The following is a 14,864-nucleotide window of genomic DNA, read 5'->3' as shown; positions in this document are numbered from 1 at the left end:
AAGGAGATCACAACCCAAGAGAGAATTAAACATGGCACCCAAGCCGCCTAATAAGAGTTGTTCTGGCAAGGGTAGCTGGGTGGACCAGTTGTGAAACTGTTTCCCAAACTGGCCACTGAACCTTGGGTCGTAGAAGCAGCACTCCACAAGCTCAGCACAGTTGCCGAGTCCCCCTTTCTGCAGGCTGGAGTTACACCTGGACCCTCTGACATGTCCCACCTGCAAGGAGGATATTGCCTTTCCTTTCCTTCGTCCCTTGCCAGATGCCACAGTGCAAGAGGAGGTCACCCATCTCTCAGGTCCCTTGACAATCTGGAGAGCCCCTTGGGAGCAACTGAGCTTTGAACATTAATGTGAGTTTATACACTTCCTGGACCATATGGATTGTCACCATTAGGTATGATGGAGCTCACTAGAATGTTGCTTTTTTTCATTCCTTATGATATCTCTGATAAATGGCAGGACTAAGGGACAGCACACATTAGACAGTCATCTTAGCATTTTGTACATTTTAATAACTCTTGGTGTGCTGTGTAAGATTGACCCCTTTGAACAAAGTTCAAAGGACTCTGCGAATCCCTGGCCACACATAAAACTGAAATATAAATTCAGGTAACAGATGTCACTACTAGGGTCACAGTCCTTATCCCTCTCAGATTTCCAGAGATTATTCATAGTGACCAAGGCACTCACTTCACTTCTCAAAATAGAGAATGGTAGGCTCAGGAAGAAGGCATTCAGTTAATAAATTGATTTCTTCTCTCTGTCTCATGTCAGATGTGTGTTCTCCATTCAAAACTTAGGATGGAAATCTCTCCTCACCAACAGAGTGAATGGTTAACAATAAAAATAACCATTTTCTTACCTTCTTATTTTTCTTTCAGTATTTGACTAAATTGGTTGAAGTAAATTGAGCTAAATTCAGTGAATTTATTAGGTGGGATGATGGTAAGATGATTTTGTGAAGGCAGGTAACTCAGACCTATACTTGGTGAAGCAGCAGGTTAAGTATGATTTCTCTGAGAAATGTACTCATATTTGTTTAGCTCTAGCTTTGCTTATTCACTGCCAACATAAAATGTTGTTAAGAGGGATAAAAATGCATACATTACAACAACATTTTATTCTAAATTTAAAGTGTGGAAGGACATTCAGAGCTGTCATTAGTATCTTAGGCCAAATTTCATGGTGCCCATACCTGAGACTCATCCTTATGGACAAGCACATGGCATAGAGAGAGCATTGAAATTTAAAAATATAAAGTTAAGTTCTAGATGCTATAACTTATTTGTATATTTTTAAGTATAGTTACTTCTAAGATTTCAAGTTAAAATAAGACACAGAGACTAGAAATGTGAGTCAGGGACAAGTTGAAAATTCAGAGTCAAGAGAAAAGGTTTGGGTAAATGTTAGGTTTATGTTTAGGGTCTTCCATCAGTCTGTCTGTATTCGTCTAATTCTTCATGGGTAAGATTAGGACCAGGATATTTTCAAAGCCCTGTTCTATGCTAAATTTCTATTATTCTGTGGGTCCGCCTTAAAGGCAACAACATAGAAATATGACTTATTGCTAATAGAGTTTAGATGGTAGTTGATAAATACAGGTCTAACAACATTAGGACTTTTTCAAAATTATTTGCTGAAAACATATTTTGAACTCAGTTGGAAAAGGAAGGTAAATAAATTTTTACAACTGTTATATCTTTTAATTATTTTTATTTACATTTCTTTCTCTTCATTATGTAGTACCACGTATATGTCACAAAAAAAGGCAGAGGGTTCGACTTAATGTGTTCTTTTTAAATTGGTCAAGACCAATTTTGGCATATAGACTAGTGAAAGTTTCACACGAAAAAAGACACCTTTAAAATATTTATAATTTACATAATACATATTTATAAAATTATTTCCAAATAAATAATTAATAAAAATTAAATGGTAATATCAATTATTACAGAGAATAAAGTGGAACACAGTGGAGAGACTATCAATTAACATAAGAAAAAAATCTAAAATTCTCTGTAAATGTTAAGATATGTATAATGAAGTTCATGTCCCACTTGCATAGCAAGCGTAGTAAACTTGAGTGATAAAGAGAAAATTAGCAAGCCCTTCTACAAATAAAGTTACCTTCCTCACAAACTTTCCCCCTTTTTTTATGTCGTCTTATTAAAGGCAACAGGATCCACTCAGACAAACCAAAAATCCCAGTCATGGTAGCTTTTGTCTTTGTCATCAGTCCAATCCAGGGGTGGGGAACGTCTAGCCCGCGGGCCCCTGTAAAGCCTCCAAAATCATTTGGTCTGGCCCAGCCAAGGCATTAGGGGTGACTTAATGAAACGTTTGACCAAATATAGCAGGCTAATTTTTAAGTTGACAATTTTGTATGACCTTCGAATGATATTATAAATATCCAAATGGCCTTTGGCAATAAAAAGGTTCCCTACCCCTGGGGAGAGGAAGTATATCCTATTTGTCTTCTGAAATGGCTCTTCATTCTGTCTCTCCTCCTTTCTTGTTACTAGTCCAATCTGTAAGTTCATTGTTCTCCTTTGCTGCCTAGCTAGAAGTGCACAGCAACTTGGTGTCTTTCATTATGCCAATTTCTCTTCTTTCTTTTTTTGAGTTTATGAGTCATCTTACTAAATCTATATTAGATAATGCTTAGATATTTGCAACATGTATTTTCACCTTTTAATCGTTATATCTAATACTGGAAAAGACTCTTCTAGAAAGATTGTTAAAATAAATATTACATTTACACTAACTGTGCTAATATCTAAATTTTAAAAATACCTAATACAACTTGTTCACTCCATGTAACTGATTTGCATTCGGGACCTTGCTGCCCACCTCAGTAACAATGCCCTTCACCAGTCATCACAGTACTAGGACCTTGTCATAAAGCTTGATGACATGTTATGCTAATGTCAGGTAATTCCACAGGATCTGTTACTGATATTGCCAATTTCCCCCCTTTTCTGGTCCCTATAATTGCAAGTGCATTATCTTAGGATCATTGAGACACCTTTGAAATGAGCAATATTTGCCCACACTAGCATATGAACCCATACATCTTTGTCAAAGAAATATTAGAAACAAAGCAAATTTCTATGAAGGCACCCCAATGAGTGAGTTTGGTATTACTATATTTTTAAATGAAATGCACATATCTCTTTTCTTTTTTACCCTTTCTAGGGTATACTGTATCATCTACTTCATTCTTCATATTCTAATTAGAATTACCTAAATTCTTTTATTTTTATTAATTTTCTCCTTGTTTTAACTTACATAGGGTTATAACTTCATGGACCTCAAAAATCAAAACTGCTTCTCAGTCTTTTAAAACTTATTGAAGTATGAAGGAAGATAGTAATTGTATTCTTTTCTCTCTCTTATTCCCCACTCTCTTTAATATGACTTTACTTGGAATATTTTATGATAGCAATTATGTTGTCTCTTTGTAGTTTATGCAGCCCAGTAATAAATGAGGATAGTTTTCACACCATGTCAAAAGAAAATGATTGCTGATTGTCTAAGAGTAGAAAAGCCCAAGCCAAGCCAGCTTGTTGATGATCAAATATTATTACCTTCCATCCAGACACTTTGATATTCTAAACACTAATTAATAGAAAGCCACTGAATGTGTTTACCTATGAGACTATTCTTTCTCTTCAATTATTTCTACACATGAGTCTCCCTTGTGTCAATTAATACCTGTCACCATTTCACCATCTCTCTCTCTCTCTCTCTCTCTCTCTCTCTCTCTCTCTCTCTCTCTCTCACCAATTTTGAGAGAAATGTATTACCAGAAAACTTTGGAATTGATTATCTATTTCATTATTAATTAGGAAACTAAAAATAACAGAACTATTTTACAATAAAATTCAGAATTTCAGGTGTAGGCAGTTCAAATATCAATTGTTTTTTCCCCTTCGTCATTTTAAAAGAGAGGAGTTAGTCTCACTGATAAGAGGACGGAAGGGTCGGGGATTGTGTTCCGGTTCAGGGGATAGCGCAGCTAATTAAATGTTCCTTACTCCCAGGAAGATTGGTTGAGGAGTTGCCTAATGATTATCAACAGCTGTCAAAGAGGACAGAAGTAAAAAGAAATAAAACAAAAAGTATCTTTATCCATCCAATATTCTCAATAGAAGTTTTTACATGAATTAATACATGTCCTTTAAAATATAAATGCTCCCGAGAAACATTAACTTAGTCACAGATTAATATGAACTGACTCATTTTAGCTAATGAATTTAAAATCTAGATTTCAAGATGAAGAAATAAAACTTTCAATTAATTAAAGAGAAAAGAGAAAACATTTTAAATTTTTGAACAGCCAAAGGGATGGCTCTAGAGAACAAGGTCTGATCTGCTGAGCTAAGAAATGAGAACGTCAAGAATTCTACAATGAGAATCATTTTTAAAAATCCAATTCTATTGAGCAGATACGGAATACTGCCCAAACTCAATTTTATAATATAAGTCATATGCAAAAAAAATAATTCTGTTAAATATGCACTAAGTCCAGCAAACATTTATTTGCATGGGAATGGGAAGATATTCAGAAAGCACATTGGGGTCAAAGGAAAAATTCAGATCAATATGTCCTGGTGCAATCATACATGTATATGTTTCAATAGTAGGGAAAGGGGGGAGAAGAGGGAGATGACTAGAACTCAGTGACTGTGAGTTTTATTTCCTGGACTCCACACCAATAGTAAGTAGAGAGGCAAAGGTGAACTGAGCTGAGCAGTGCATACCAATGTCAAGCCTATCATTTTCAGATCAGCACTGCTTACATACAACTCTAAGGCAGTCTGCAATTTTGAAAAAGAATTTTTCCTATTTGTAGACCATTTTCCATACTTCTGGTAACCAAGGACAGTGGTAAAGTCATGGCAAATAATATTAATAATATAACATACCACTTATTGTGTGTTAGCACTGTGTTATGTATTTCATGCGAGTCAGTTCACCTAATTCCCACAAATGTTCTACAAGTGCACTTCTCCATATTTTAAAAAGGTAAAGATTCAGATTCAGATGAGAAGTGACTTTTTGAGAAGATCTTTCCTGTCTTTCCACAGCATTAAATAAGTTTAATTTGAAATAGAGATCACATGGTGCCGTGCTTTTCAAACATTTGGGGAAATGATTCACAGTAAGAAATATATTTCACGTAGTGACCTATTTGACAGATGTATCTGAAAAAAGCTTTATTTGCTTCTACCATAAATTATCTTTTAATACTATTTTATTCTACATTTTTTCTTTTGCTTTTATGTTATTTTCTTAAAATATTAATTTGTTCTCATGACCCTCCTGTTGATTTGACCACAAATTTTGATCACTTAATTATTTTATAATGTGTTATTTAATATTTTTCTATAATTTCCTTAGTTCCCAAAGCAAACTAGAATGCATTATTACATCCCATCGCTGTTGGACTTTAATACATTTGTAATCTGATAAAATTTAATTGTACCTTTGAAAATTCAAAATCTTTGTTAATTAGAAGAGTTCATGATGATTCCCAAGAAGAGTAAATGTAAGGGGCAGGCGGTACACGTCTACAAGGGAACCAAAGTGACTTATAATTATAACCATTAATGTGTCATTGAGAACGATCATTTCTGATAGTAGTTATTTTCCATCTTAATGTTGGCTTTATTAGTTGTTCAAAGCAGAGAAATACCTAGTCTTTTCCTTTGTTGCTTCATAAAGTTAACCTCTATCTAGATATGTGTAGTTTGAACTTAAGAAAATTTTACAAACCACACATGGAATTGAAAAGCACAATATTTCTTCTGTTACCTTTCAGCTGTTTCAGAATGTAAATTAATATAAGTTCACTCAGATTATTTTTACATTTAAAAAACCTATACCTTAATTTATATTTTTTCTCAGGAAAATAATACTCAAATAAATTTTATTTTTTCTTATGTTCCCATCAACTAAGCATGAAATGATTTGTTTCTAAAATTTTACATAAAATGCTTTTTCTTTTATTTTTTGAAGGCACTCATATTCTAGGTACAACCTCTGCATTAATCCTTGTAGACCCTCTGTCTTACAAATCAAAAAAGTTAAAAGGAAAATATAACATCAAGTATGATATATATATATATGTTTAAAATATTCATTGTGGGTATCATGAGAACCATATGGAACTAGATGCTTACTTTCAAAACTATAAATATAGTGAAATCCTTTAAACCTAGCATATGTTGCTTCAAATGAGACTCAGTTTTGAACAGATGTCCCCTTAGACCTGTTTATTAAAACTAAAATTACTAAATCAGCATAAGTTGCTTTTAAACGTTAGGCTATATTTTGCCACTGATTTTTATTCTAAGATCCCACCGACGTCAGTGGAAGATCCATGCATGGAAAATTGGTATAATATGTATCCTAGTTTTATTTATTTCATATGTATACAGCAGTATAAAATAATATATTACATTTACACTCATTTTACTTATGTATTTTATAGCATTCACAGTAACAAACACTATAGTTAAGATTTAAACTCATCTTTTGTTATAATACCCTGTTTTCACTCACAGATAACTGTCTCAAAAATGTGTTTAGAGCAGAAATTCCCTGCTTACTTTCAGCTCAAGGATGAATGGATGAATTGGACGTCTGAGTTCTATTGTTCAGAAGCTTTTGAGTCTCATGTGAAAATTTAGAAACATTTTGCATCATTAATGCAATATTTTCACGCAACTCAAAAACATCTGGAGTGTAAAACTTCAAACTACACATGTGACAAGTTTTCAAGAAATAAAAGCCAGTTTTCTAACTTTACAAATACTTGAAAATAACAGTGATTAGAAATACACGCATGCACACTGAAGGTATTAGAATTTTAGTCATATTATTGCCTGCAATACTCTGATGGCACCCATCTACCTGCATTCTCACAGAATGCCATCATCTAAAATCTACTCCAATTTTTAGAGAAAAAAAATACTCTACTGAACAGCAGTTTCACAAATTACTGTCTAAGCATTTTGTTTGACTTGGCAGAGGGCTATTCCTTGAAGTGTTAACAATATATAAAATAATTTTACTACTCCATGGCATAAAAATATGGAATTTTGTCATTTTCTGTTTTTCCTTGTTAAAAATGAACATAAAAAGGATGTTAAGTGCAAAGCCTTTATCACTACAAAATTGGAGTTGAAAAAGGTAAAGAAATTGCAATATGAAATATATAAGATTTTCAGAAAAATCATCAAGTATACCAATGTTTTAAGTATTTTTTTAGTTCCTCAGATAGTAAAGGAACACGTAGAAATGTGAGGGGGAGAGAAAAATCATGGGCAGTGACCAATATCTGTGTTATAAGTAGTCAGTAACTTGAATACTTTTTTATATCTTGCTTAACATTTGAAAAATTTTGACTGAGTAATTGTGTTAAGGATGAAATTTACTCCAGTAAGTAACTTCTGCAAGATAAAAAGATTCAATATAATGCACAGTTATTGAAGTTTATGTTGAGAACTTGGAGGTGTTTTGTTTTGTTTTAATCTTCTTATTGGAGAAGCAACAGGGTGTCTCCATTATAAAAGATCTGACAGTAAATTATAGCACTACTAAGAAATAAAACAGGAGAATGAGTAATTAAGATATTGAACTCTTCTATATTACTTAATTTGCAATGTTTGATAAAGGCATTGCATTTAATATCTTCATAAAATAAAATATACATATTTCCTTAATACTCCCCAAAAGAGATGATTCACTTTTAATGAAACAGACATCACTATATCTGTAAAGTAATTCCTTTGTGATATTTAAATATTTGACTTAAAATGATTTCACATAATTATATTCACAGTTACAAATTAGAATTTTACATGTGGCTGAAATATTTCTAGAAATTGTCATTTGACATACCATTGAAACATTAAGACACTGTTTCCACAGGAAAATATTTTGACTTTTTACTACTCTAAAACTAACTATGTTAACAAGGAGTAAATATCATAATTATTCTTTTCTGAAATAAATTATTGATGAAATACTGTGTTATAATTTGGATGTTATTTATTTGATATATATATAAAATTATGAAAATTTGATATTAGGATGACTAAAGTAAATAGAAAAACTATTGTACAATTCTTTGCATGTAAATCTAATAAATGCTTATTTGGAAACCTTCAATTATTGGTTGGTTGCATTTTCTATTAAATAGTCCCCTTCATTAACATGTGACATTTTAGCCAATGTACTAAAATCATACCTTATTCTGTTGTAATTTCTGATTTATTCCGGATGTAGTAGTTGATTAATAACCTAATTAGTTAGAATGTCATGTTTAAATAATTCTATTTGTTTCACAATTAGGTAAAAGTTTTGTTGTTTTTGTTTCTGTAGCCTTATAATAAAATGAAAATTAGTATTACTGATTAATACGATATATTTAAAAACTAATGCACAAATATATGATATAAGAAGCTGGTTCAAAGGAGATTACATACAATGATATAAAGGGCTTAATAATTAAAGAAAAAAATAAGTCAAATGAATTAATATAGCCATTATATATAAAGTGGGTATAACCTTATTTTCAACACACATAATAAGACAGATGGATGTGGGTTTTTCCCATAATTGTAAAATGATAAATGAAAGTTTTTAATTAAAACAGGGTGATTCAACAAAAAATAATTTTCTTTTTAAAAAAGCAATTGTAACAAACACACTTTTTAAGTTAAATTATATAGAAACATATTCTTACTAAAATAGTCCATCATTCCAAATATTAATGTAGTAATGCCAAATTTTTGATAAATTTTTACGGCTGCACTTAGTGAATATATGTGCTTTTTGTTTCATATTTGATGAAATAACTTTATATTTTTAAAGGGTCCCTAAAAGACTAGAACAATGAACACATTATTTTGTTATATAAACTGATTGTGATTATGACATAAATATTTAATTCAATGACAGACAAATAAGTGATACTAAGATATCACTCAACTATTCACATCAAGGACCTATAAAGATATGTATGCATTTTAATGTTAAACTAAGGAAAATATTCCCATTTAAATGACATAAAATGAGTTGGAAAACATTTATGTATACATTAACATGGCATAGCTCAAACTATTATTGAAAGTAAGATCAGTTAAAAATTAAGGGAAATGTTTCAAAGTGGGCCTGTAATTTAGATTGGGCAAAGCTTTAGCTATAATGTTGAAGGTTGTGTGTGTGTGTGTGTTTAATGGGAATCTGTGACAATTCTGTTTTTTGTTTAGAAGGTTATCTCACATCCTCTAATTTTTCTCTCTCTCAATTGTGTTTCAATAAGCAATAAACAGTAGAAAACGTGATATATGTAGAGGAAAATGAATCCTACTGAATTTAGTAATTAACCTTTTGACATAAAGTAAATGACAAGTTTCAGTTTTCAAGGCTGACACATGAAGAATTTTCTCATTAATATAACACTGACTACACTTAAGCTATAAAATTTTCACACATAGGATAATATTGAACCAATAATGTACCATGTTTCTATCTCCAAATTTATTAAATTTGCTTTAAATTTAGAGGTTCTTTATATGTTATAGTTATTCATTACCAGTTCAGAGATTTATATATCTCTATATGTTCATATAGAGTTATAAATAGATTTTATATGCATGTGTTATTTGAAGTCACAAAACTATGCAAAACTATGTAAAATAAAATTCTGTGTGAGTTCTATGATTGAGGACTTCTTAAAATAGTCATCTTCAATAACATATTTTACACCACAAAATGTACAGACACCCAGTGTTTTTCTTCTAACAACAAATGCGGATGAATGTATAGAGTCTTTATAAAAGCTTTAAATGATTCTAAATTCAAAGCCATAGAAATAGAATCGAAATAATGTAGATTGTTAGGTATTTTGATAGTACATGTTCAGTGGTTCTCTGATAACATCGACAGCTATATCTTTGGCATTGAAAATTCAGTACAAGTTCTAGACAAAATTTTTGTAGCTTAGAGCTTCTTTTTCTTTTAAACAAGGAAAAACAGGGTTGAATAAGATGAAAACTGGGAGGAAACTACTAATGCTTATTTTTTTTATTAGTAAGTTCATCTTTGGGACCCTGAATTACCTTTTTACTTTATTGTATGATGTGGACTGTATGAATCCATTTAAAAACCAACTGAGTTGTACCACATTTTAGGAAAATTATATAATATAATATATATATTTTATATTTATTTAGAAGCTTTGAAATAGTACAGTAAACACTTTGCAACACGGTGTATAAACTACAGAATGTCTTTGATAACTTGTGGGTCTTCAGAATACAACATTTTTTTTGTAACCCACAGGTGAAAAGAACATAATCACAATCTTTCTTGTAAAGTTGGAATAGTTTGGGGAACACTTGATCACACAAAAATAATATAAAACAGTCAAGTTTAAAACAGTGATATTGCATTTATAATGCACAAATTTCCTTTATCCTTATGACTGGCTTCTCGTGGTGAATATAAACATCTAAAGGGCTCAGTGACATTTGGAGAGAGTAAGATATATAGTGCTGTAAACAGGCACACACTGATCGGAGAGGCAAAATCAGTTGCCTAAAGTTTCTACAGTTCTGCACATTTCAACTCATTTCTCAGGCCTGCTGAGAGCAAGGAGGTCCTATGATTGGCCAGGGTGACTGCGGAGGCAATCTAATACTCAGTTACACACAACTAACTGGATGGCCAAGATAATGAAGTTGAAAAGTTGATGCTTTTGTTGGTCGACTTTGTGCAAATCATGCTGCTTCAGGGAAGTCCTGTAGAATTGACTAGCATATCCTTTTCCGCGCTGTGAAAAAGAAAAAAAAATACTCTAAGAAAATGAGCCTGACTTTGGGTGTTTGAAATTGAACATTACTGCAACAGACGCAAATACAATGGAAATGACTTGTATCCCCATAGAGACCCCCCTAATGCCAAAATATTTCAGTGTTACCTTGGTTTTCTAATGATCACAGTCATTCTGTTGTTGGGCTTTCTGCAGATGACAGTTTTAACATTTCACAAATTGGTTTTGCATGGGGAATGTATACTTTATAAACCAGCCGCCAATTATGTGAGATTAACTTTTTAAAATCATGTATAAATCAACCCCTATTTCACTATTCACACACAATCAGAATATTAAAAAATGTGTGGCTCTTATATTAGAATATCTATGAACAACTTGCTATATATATATAATTTAATAAACTCTAAGTTACATATACTAAGTCAATATATAATAGAAAATACTGTACCAGAAAGAGTTTATGTAGTTAAAGAAGTAAAGGATGATTCATATGTTCTGGTTTATTTTATATTATTTTAAAAATATATAAAAACCAAATCTTTTTATGGCCTACAATTTTTTTAAGTACATAAACTTATTCCCTGAAATAAAAGAGCTTTTTCATAATGAGGAAAAGGCAAAGGAGAGGAAAAGACATTATCAGATTTGATCCAGCCTTACAAAATGTATTAAATTATGTTCAGATTCAATCATCCAGATTTTATGCTATTAAGTATTATATACATTTATAACGATAAAGGCTATTTTTCCCATCTATCCTTAAACTCTGTAATATTTGACCACGAGCACAATGAGAACAGTAATTCGAATCCTTTAGGTCAGTATCTGGCTCATCATGGATGTGTGATAAAAATGTGCTGAAAATCAAGATTGTCCAATTGTGATAAAAATCACATATGTGTATATCTCATTAAAAATTAAGAACTTAACTAAATAGCATAACTGAATTTTTTTAATATGACGAATTGTTGGCTTTTATCTTTTTTAAAAATGTAAGAATATGCTAATCAGTGAAGGAATTTCCACTCATTTCAAGTAGATTATCTAATTACATATTTTTTCCTAATTTGTTTCTCCAGCTTTTCTTATTTATTTTTACTCACAAACTCATTTTCAAAACAGACTGTCAAACATTCCTTCACCAGTTCACCTTTTAGCAGAATCATAGCAATTAAAATTGTGGAAGTCAGTCACCATCTTAGCCAGAAATTAAAGTGCAAATGAAGAGATAGATGCATATCCTGTGTAATAACCAGTATTGAAAATAATCAGAACATATTTTGTTTTATATCACATAATATCATGAATTATAAAGTGAGTTAGCTGCAACATGGGACCACATGGTAGTTATTATAACTTACCTGGTCATAATGCTACATACAGAGAATATTCTACTAGCAAATGGGAACTTTTAAAAAAGAATCTTTTAAAAGAATCAAATCCTATTTTTTCTATGACCTTGAATTCAATTCCCTGTTTCATGATAAATGAGTATAAAATGATTCAAATATATTTTGTTTATGCCAATCAGAATTGAAAATAATTTGGTGGATTAGAATAGTGAACCACCATAGAAATTCAGGTTTATAAAATAAACTGAAACCAATAATTACAGTGACCAATTAACTTATACTCCAAACTGAACAATTGTGTGAGTGAAAGAGAACACCTTAACAATTATACAAGATATAATCTTATACTTTCCCAGACAACCCAGGAAATAGGATCACCCTAGAAAGACTATTGCTCTTTTCAAAATAAGTTAGAGCTATTACTTACAGGTTGAAGTTTTTTCTTTAAATAGTATGTGAGAAAATACTGTTTAATAGGAAAAATCATTCTAGTAGTTCAAGGAAAAATTAACTAAATGAATATACTGAAAAGCTACATCTTGGTATAAATGCTGAAATGAATCAACCAAACACAATTTTAAATCTGTAAAATATTTCTAATTAGATGGAAAGATTACTTAATGGGGGGATGAGGACATATTTGTAATACCTTAACCAATAAAGAAATTTTAAAAAAAGAAAGATTACTTAGGAGAAAAATTACTAGCATCAGTGTCCTATGTTCATTTGACTTAGAATACAAAAAGAAATTATGTCATTAATGTGGTTCACAATTATAAGAAGACAGAAGTTTAGCATTATACTCAATATCTTAAATATACTAGTAAACATAAGCTTAAATGGCATATGTTAATTACTGCTTAGGGTTACTGTGTGCTGCTTTTATTCCAGTAGTTGTCTGAAAAATATAAACACCTTTTATTAAATTTACCTCCTCCGACCACCTTGTTAATTCAGGAAGCTACATCTAAACAGGTCAGTACACATTAGAACGGGGAAGGGGATTTCCTTCATTACAGAAGCTGATTTGCCAAAGGTGAAGCACTGTCCGATAAACTAGAGAAAATGAAATGTGATATTATTACTAAAGTCACATCACACACATTTTCTTTCAAGGTTTTTAAGGAGTGGGTTTGAATATTGAGTAACCATTATTGTTTTGGGACTGTATGAGTTCATAATGGACAAGTAACACACAAATATTATTTTTTTTAAATCAATGTTATTACATTTTAGAGTCCATGCCTCAGACAGTTATTCCACAGTGTTAGCTATGATGACTGTGCATTTGCTGACACATTTCAGGCTGCAAAGAGTGGGTCAACTATTTTGAGTTTCTCTGCTTTCTAATATATTCTATATGTTTTGGAATTAACCAAGCCTAGTGGGAGAATTTCACAAATGCATTTTCCTCTGGCTATTCATCAACATATGTGGGGAACTGGTCACTTGATGTGGATGAAAGATTTTCTTTTTGGTCAAATCCAAAGTAATAAGAAAGAGACTGTTAGTATTCCTTTTTACCTCTGTTTATTCATTCACTGCATTTATTCTTCATAGTGAGTCATAGAAATGCTACATTTAAGACATTTATCTTACTATCTGAACTACAGGTAAAAATCACTCTGTGGAAAAGAGATATTCAAATGCATACCTTCTTATAATTTAGCATATATGTGTGTGTATATTTAGTATGTATATTACATATATATCTAACATTATATATAATTTTAATGAAAGTTTCATGATGCATATGTTGCCTTACATTGTGGAATCCTCTTATTGCCTTTGATAATTTGTAAAGTATGATATTAAATTATGGAACTCTTAAACATTCTGATGAATGACAAGAAGAATGAGTGTAAACATGTATGTTGCAAAACAATTGTACGATTTTCTGTACTGATATCCTTTTTACATCATGTATAGTAACATAATAGCCTGGGAAAATAACTCTGTGCAATATACTGCGATGACAATTTAATAATTTGAATATTCACATTCCTATGCTTGCATAGCAGGAAGCCAAAGAGCCTTTATACTTTTTGACAGTATAAACTAGAAGCTCAAGCAATAAATAAAGCTTGTGAGACGATCTAATCCATTTCTGCAACGGAAAGAAAGAACGGCCTTCAAACATCCCAGGTGACTGAGCCTCTCCACCACAGTGAAACACTCAGGGGCTGAGATCAGTAACGGACCCCGGAGCTCATCCAAATTTTAATGAGCCTCCCATCAGGACACTTCTTTATATCGGAGGCGAAGCTGGCATACACGAGTTTAAGCCCATCACCCCTTGGAGAAGCCAGAAACACCTGCTCTCTGTTCGCTGTGAAAAAGCGGATCATAACTGAAAGACAGAAACATCACGGGGTGCCTTCTAAACAGAGGACCCACAGGCTTTTATAAATCCCTGTGTGTGTGTGTGCGTGTGTGTGTGTGTGTGTGTGTGTGTAAGTAATGGAAAACTATCTTCTCACAAAGGCAATGCACATTTACAACTGGTTCAAAAGGAAATATCTACTCCGAATGACTGTGGCCATGCCGGCTGCCACCAAAACTTTTAACAGGATCGTGTAATTATAGTAACTTAATTTTGTTCAGTTTAAAATTATTTCTCTCTAAATAATTATATTAATTAAGAGTGCGTTGAACTCTAC

General features: G+C 31.9%; 1 protein-coding gene across 1 annotated transcript in view; it reads right to left on the bottom strand.

The window, feature by feature from the left end:
• Nucleotides 1–9,379: 9,379 nt before the first annotated feature.
• Nucleotides 9,380–14,864, bottom strand: part of PCDH10 (protocadherin 10) — a 39,398-nt gene continuing 33,913 nt past the window's right edge. Inside the window, 1 exon segment of the mRNA XM_014455067.2 lies at nucleotides 9,380–10,849. Within this exon segment, the coding sequence (XP_014310553.1) occupies nucleotides 10,807–10,849 (43 nt within the window). The 3' untranslated portion in view covers nucleotides 9,380–10,806.

The sequence above is a fragment of the Myotis lucifugus genome, unplaced genomic scaffold, assembly GCF_000147115.1.
Source record: "Myotis lucifugus unplaced genomic scaffold, Myoluc2.0 scaffold_1, whole genome shotgun sequence".
Classification (NCBI taxonomy): domain Eukaryota; kingdom Metazoa; phylum Chordata; class Mammalia; order Chiroptera; family Vespertilionidae; genus Myotis; species Myotis lucifugus.
This window is presented reverse-complemented; position numbering and strand designations above follow the sequence as displayed.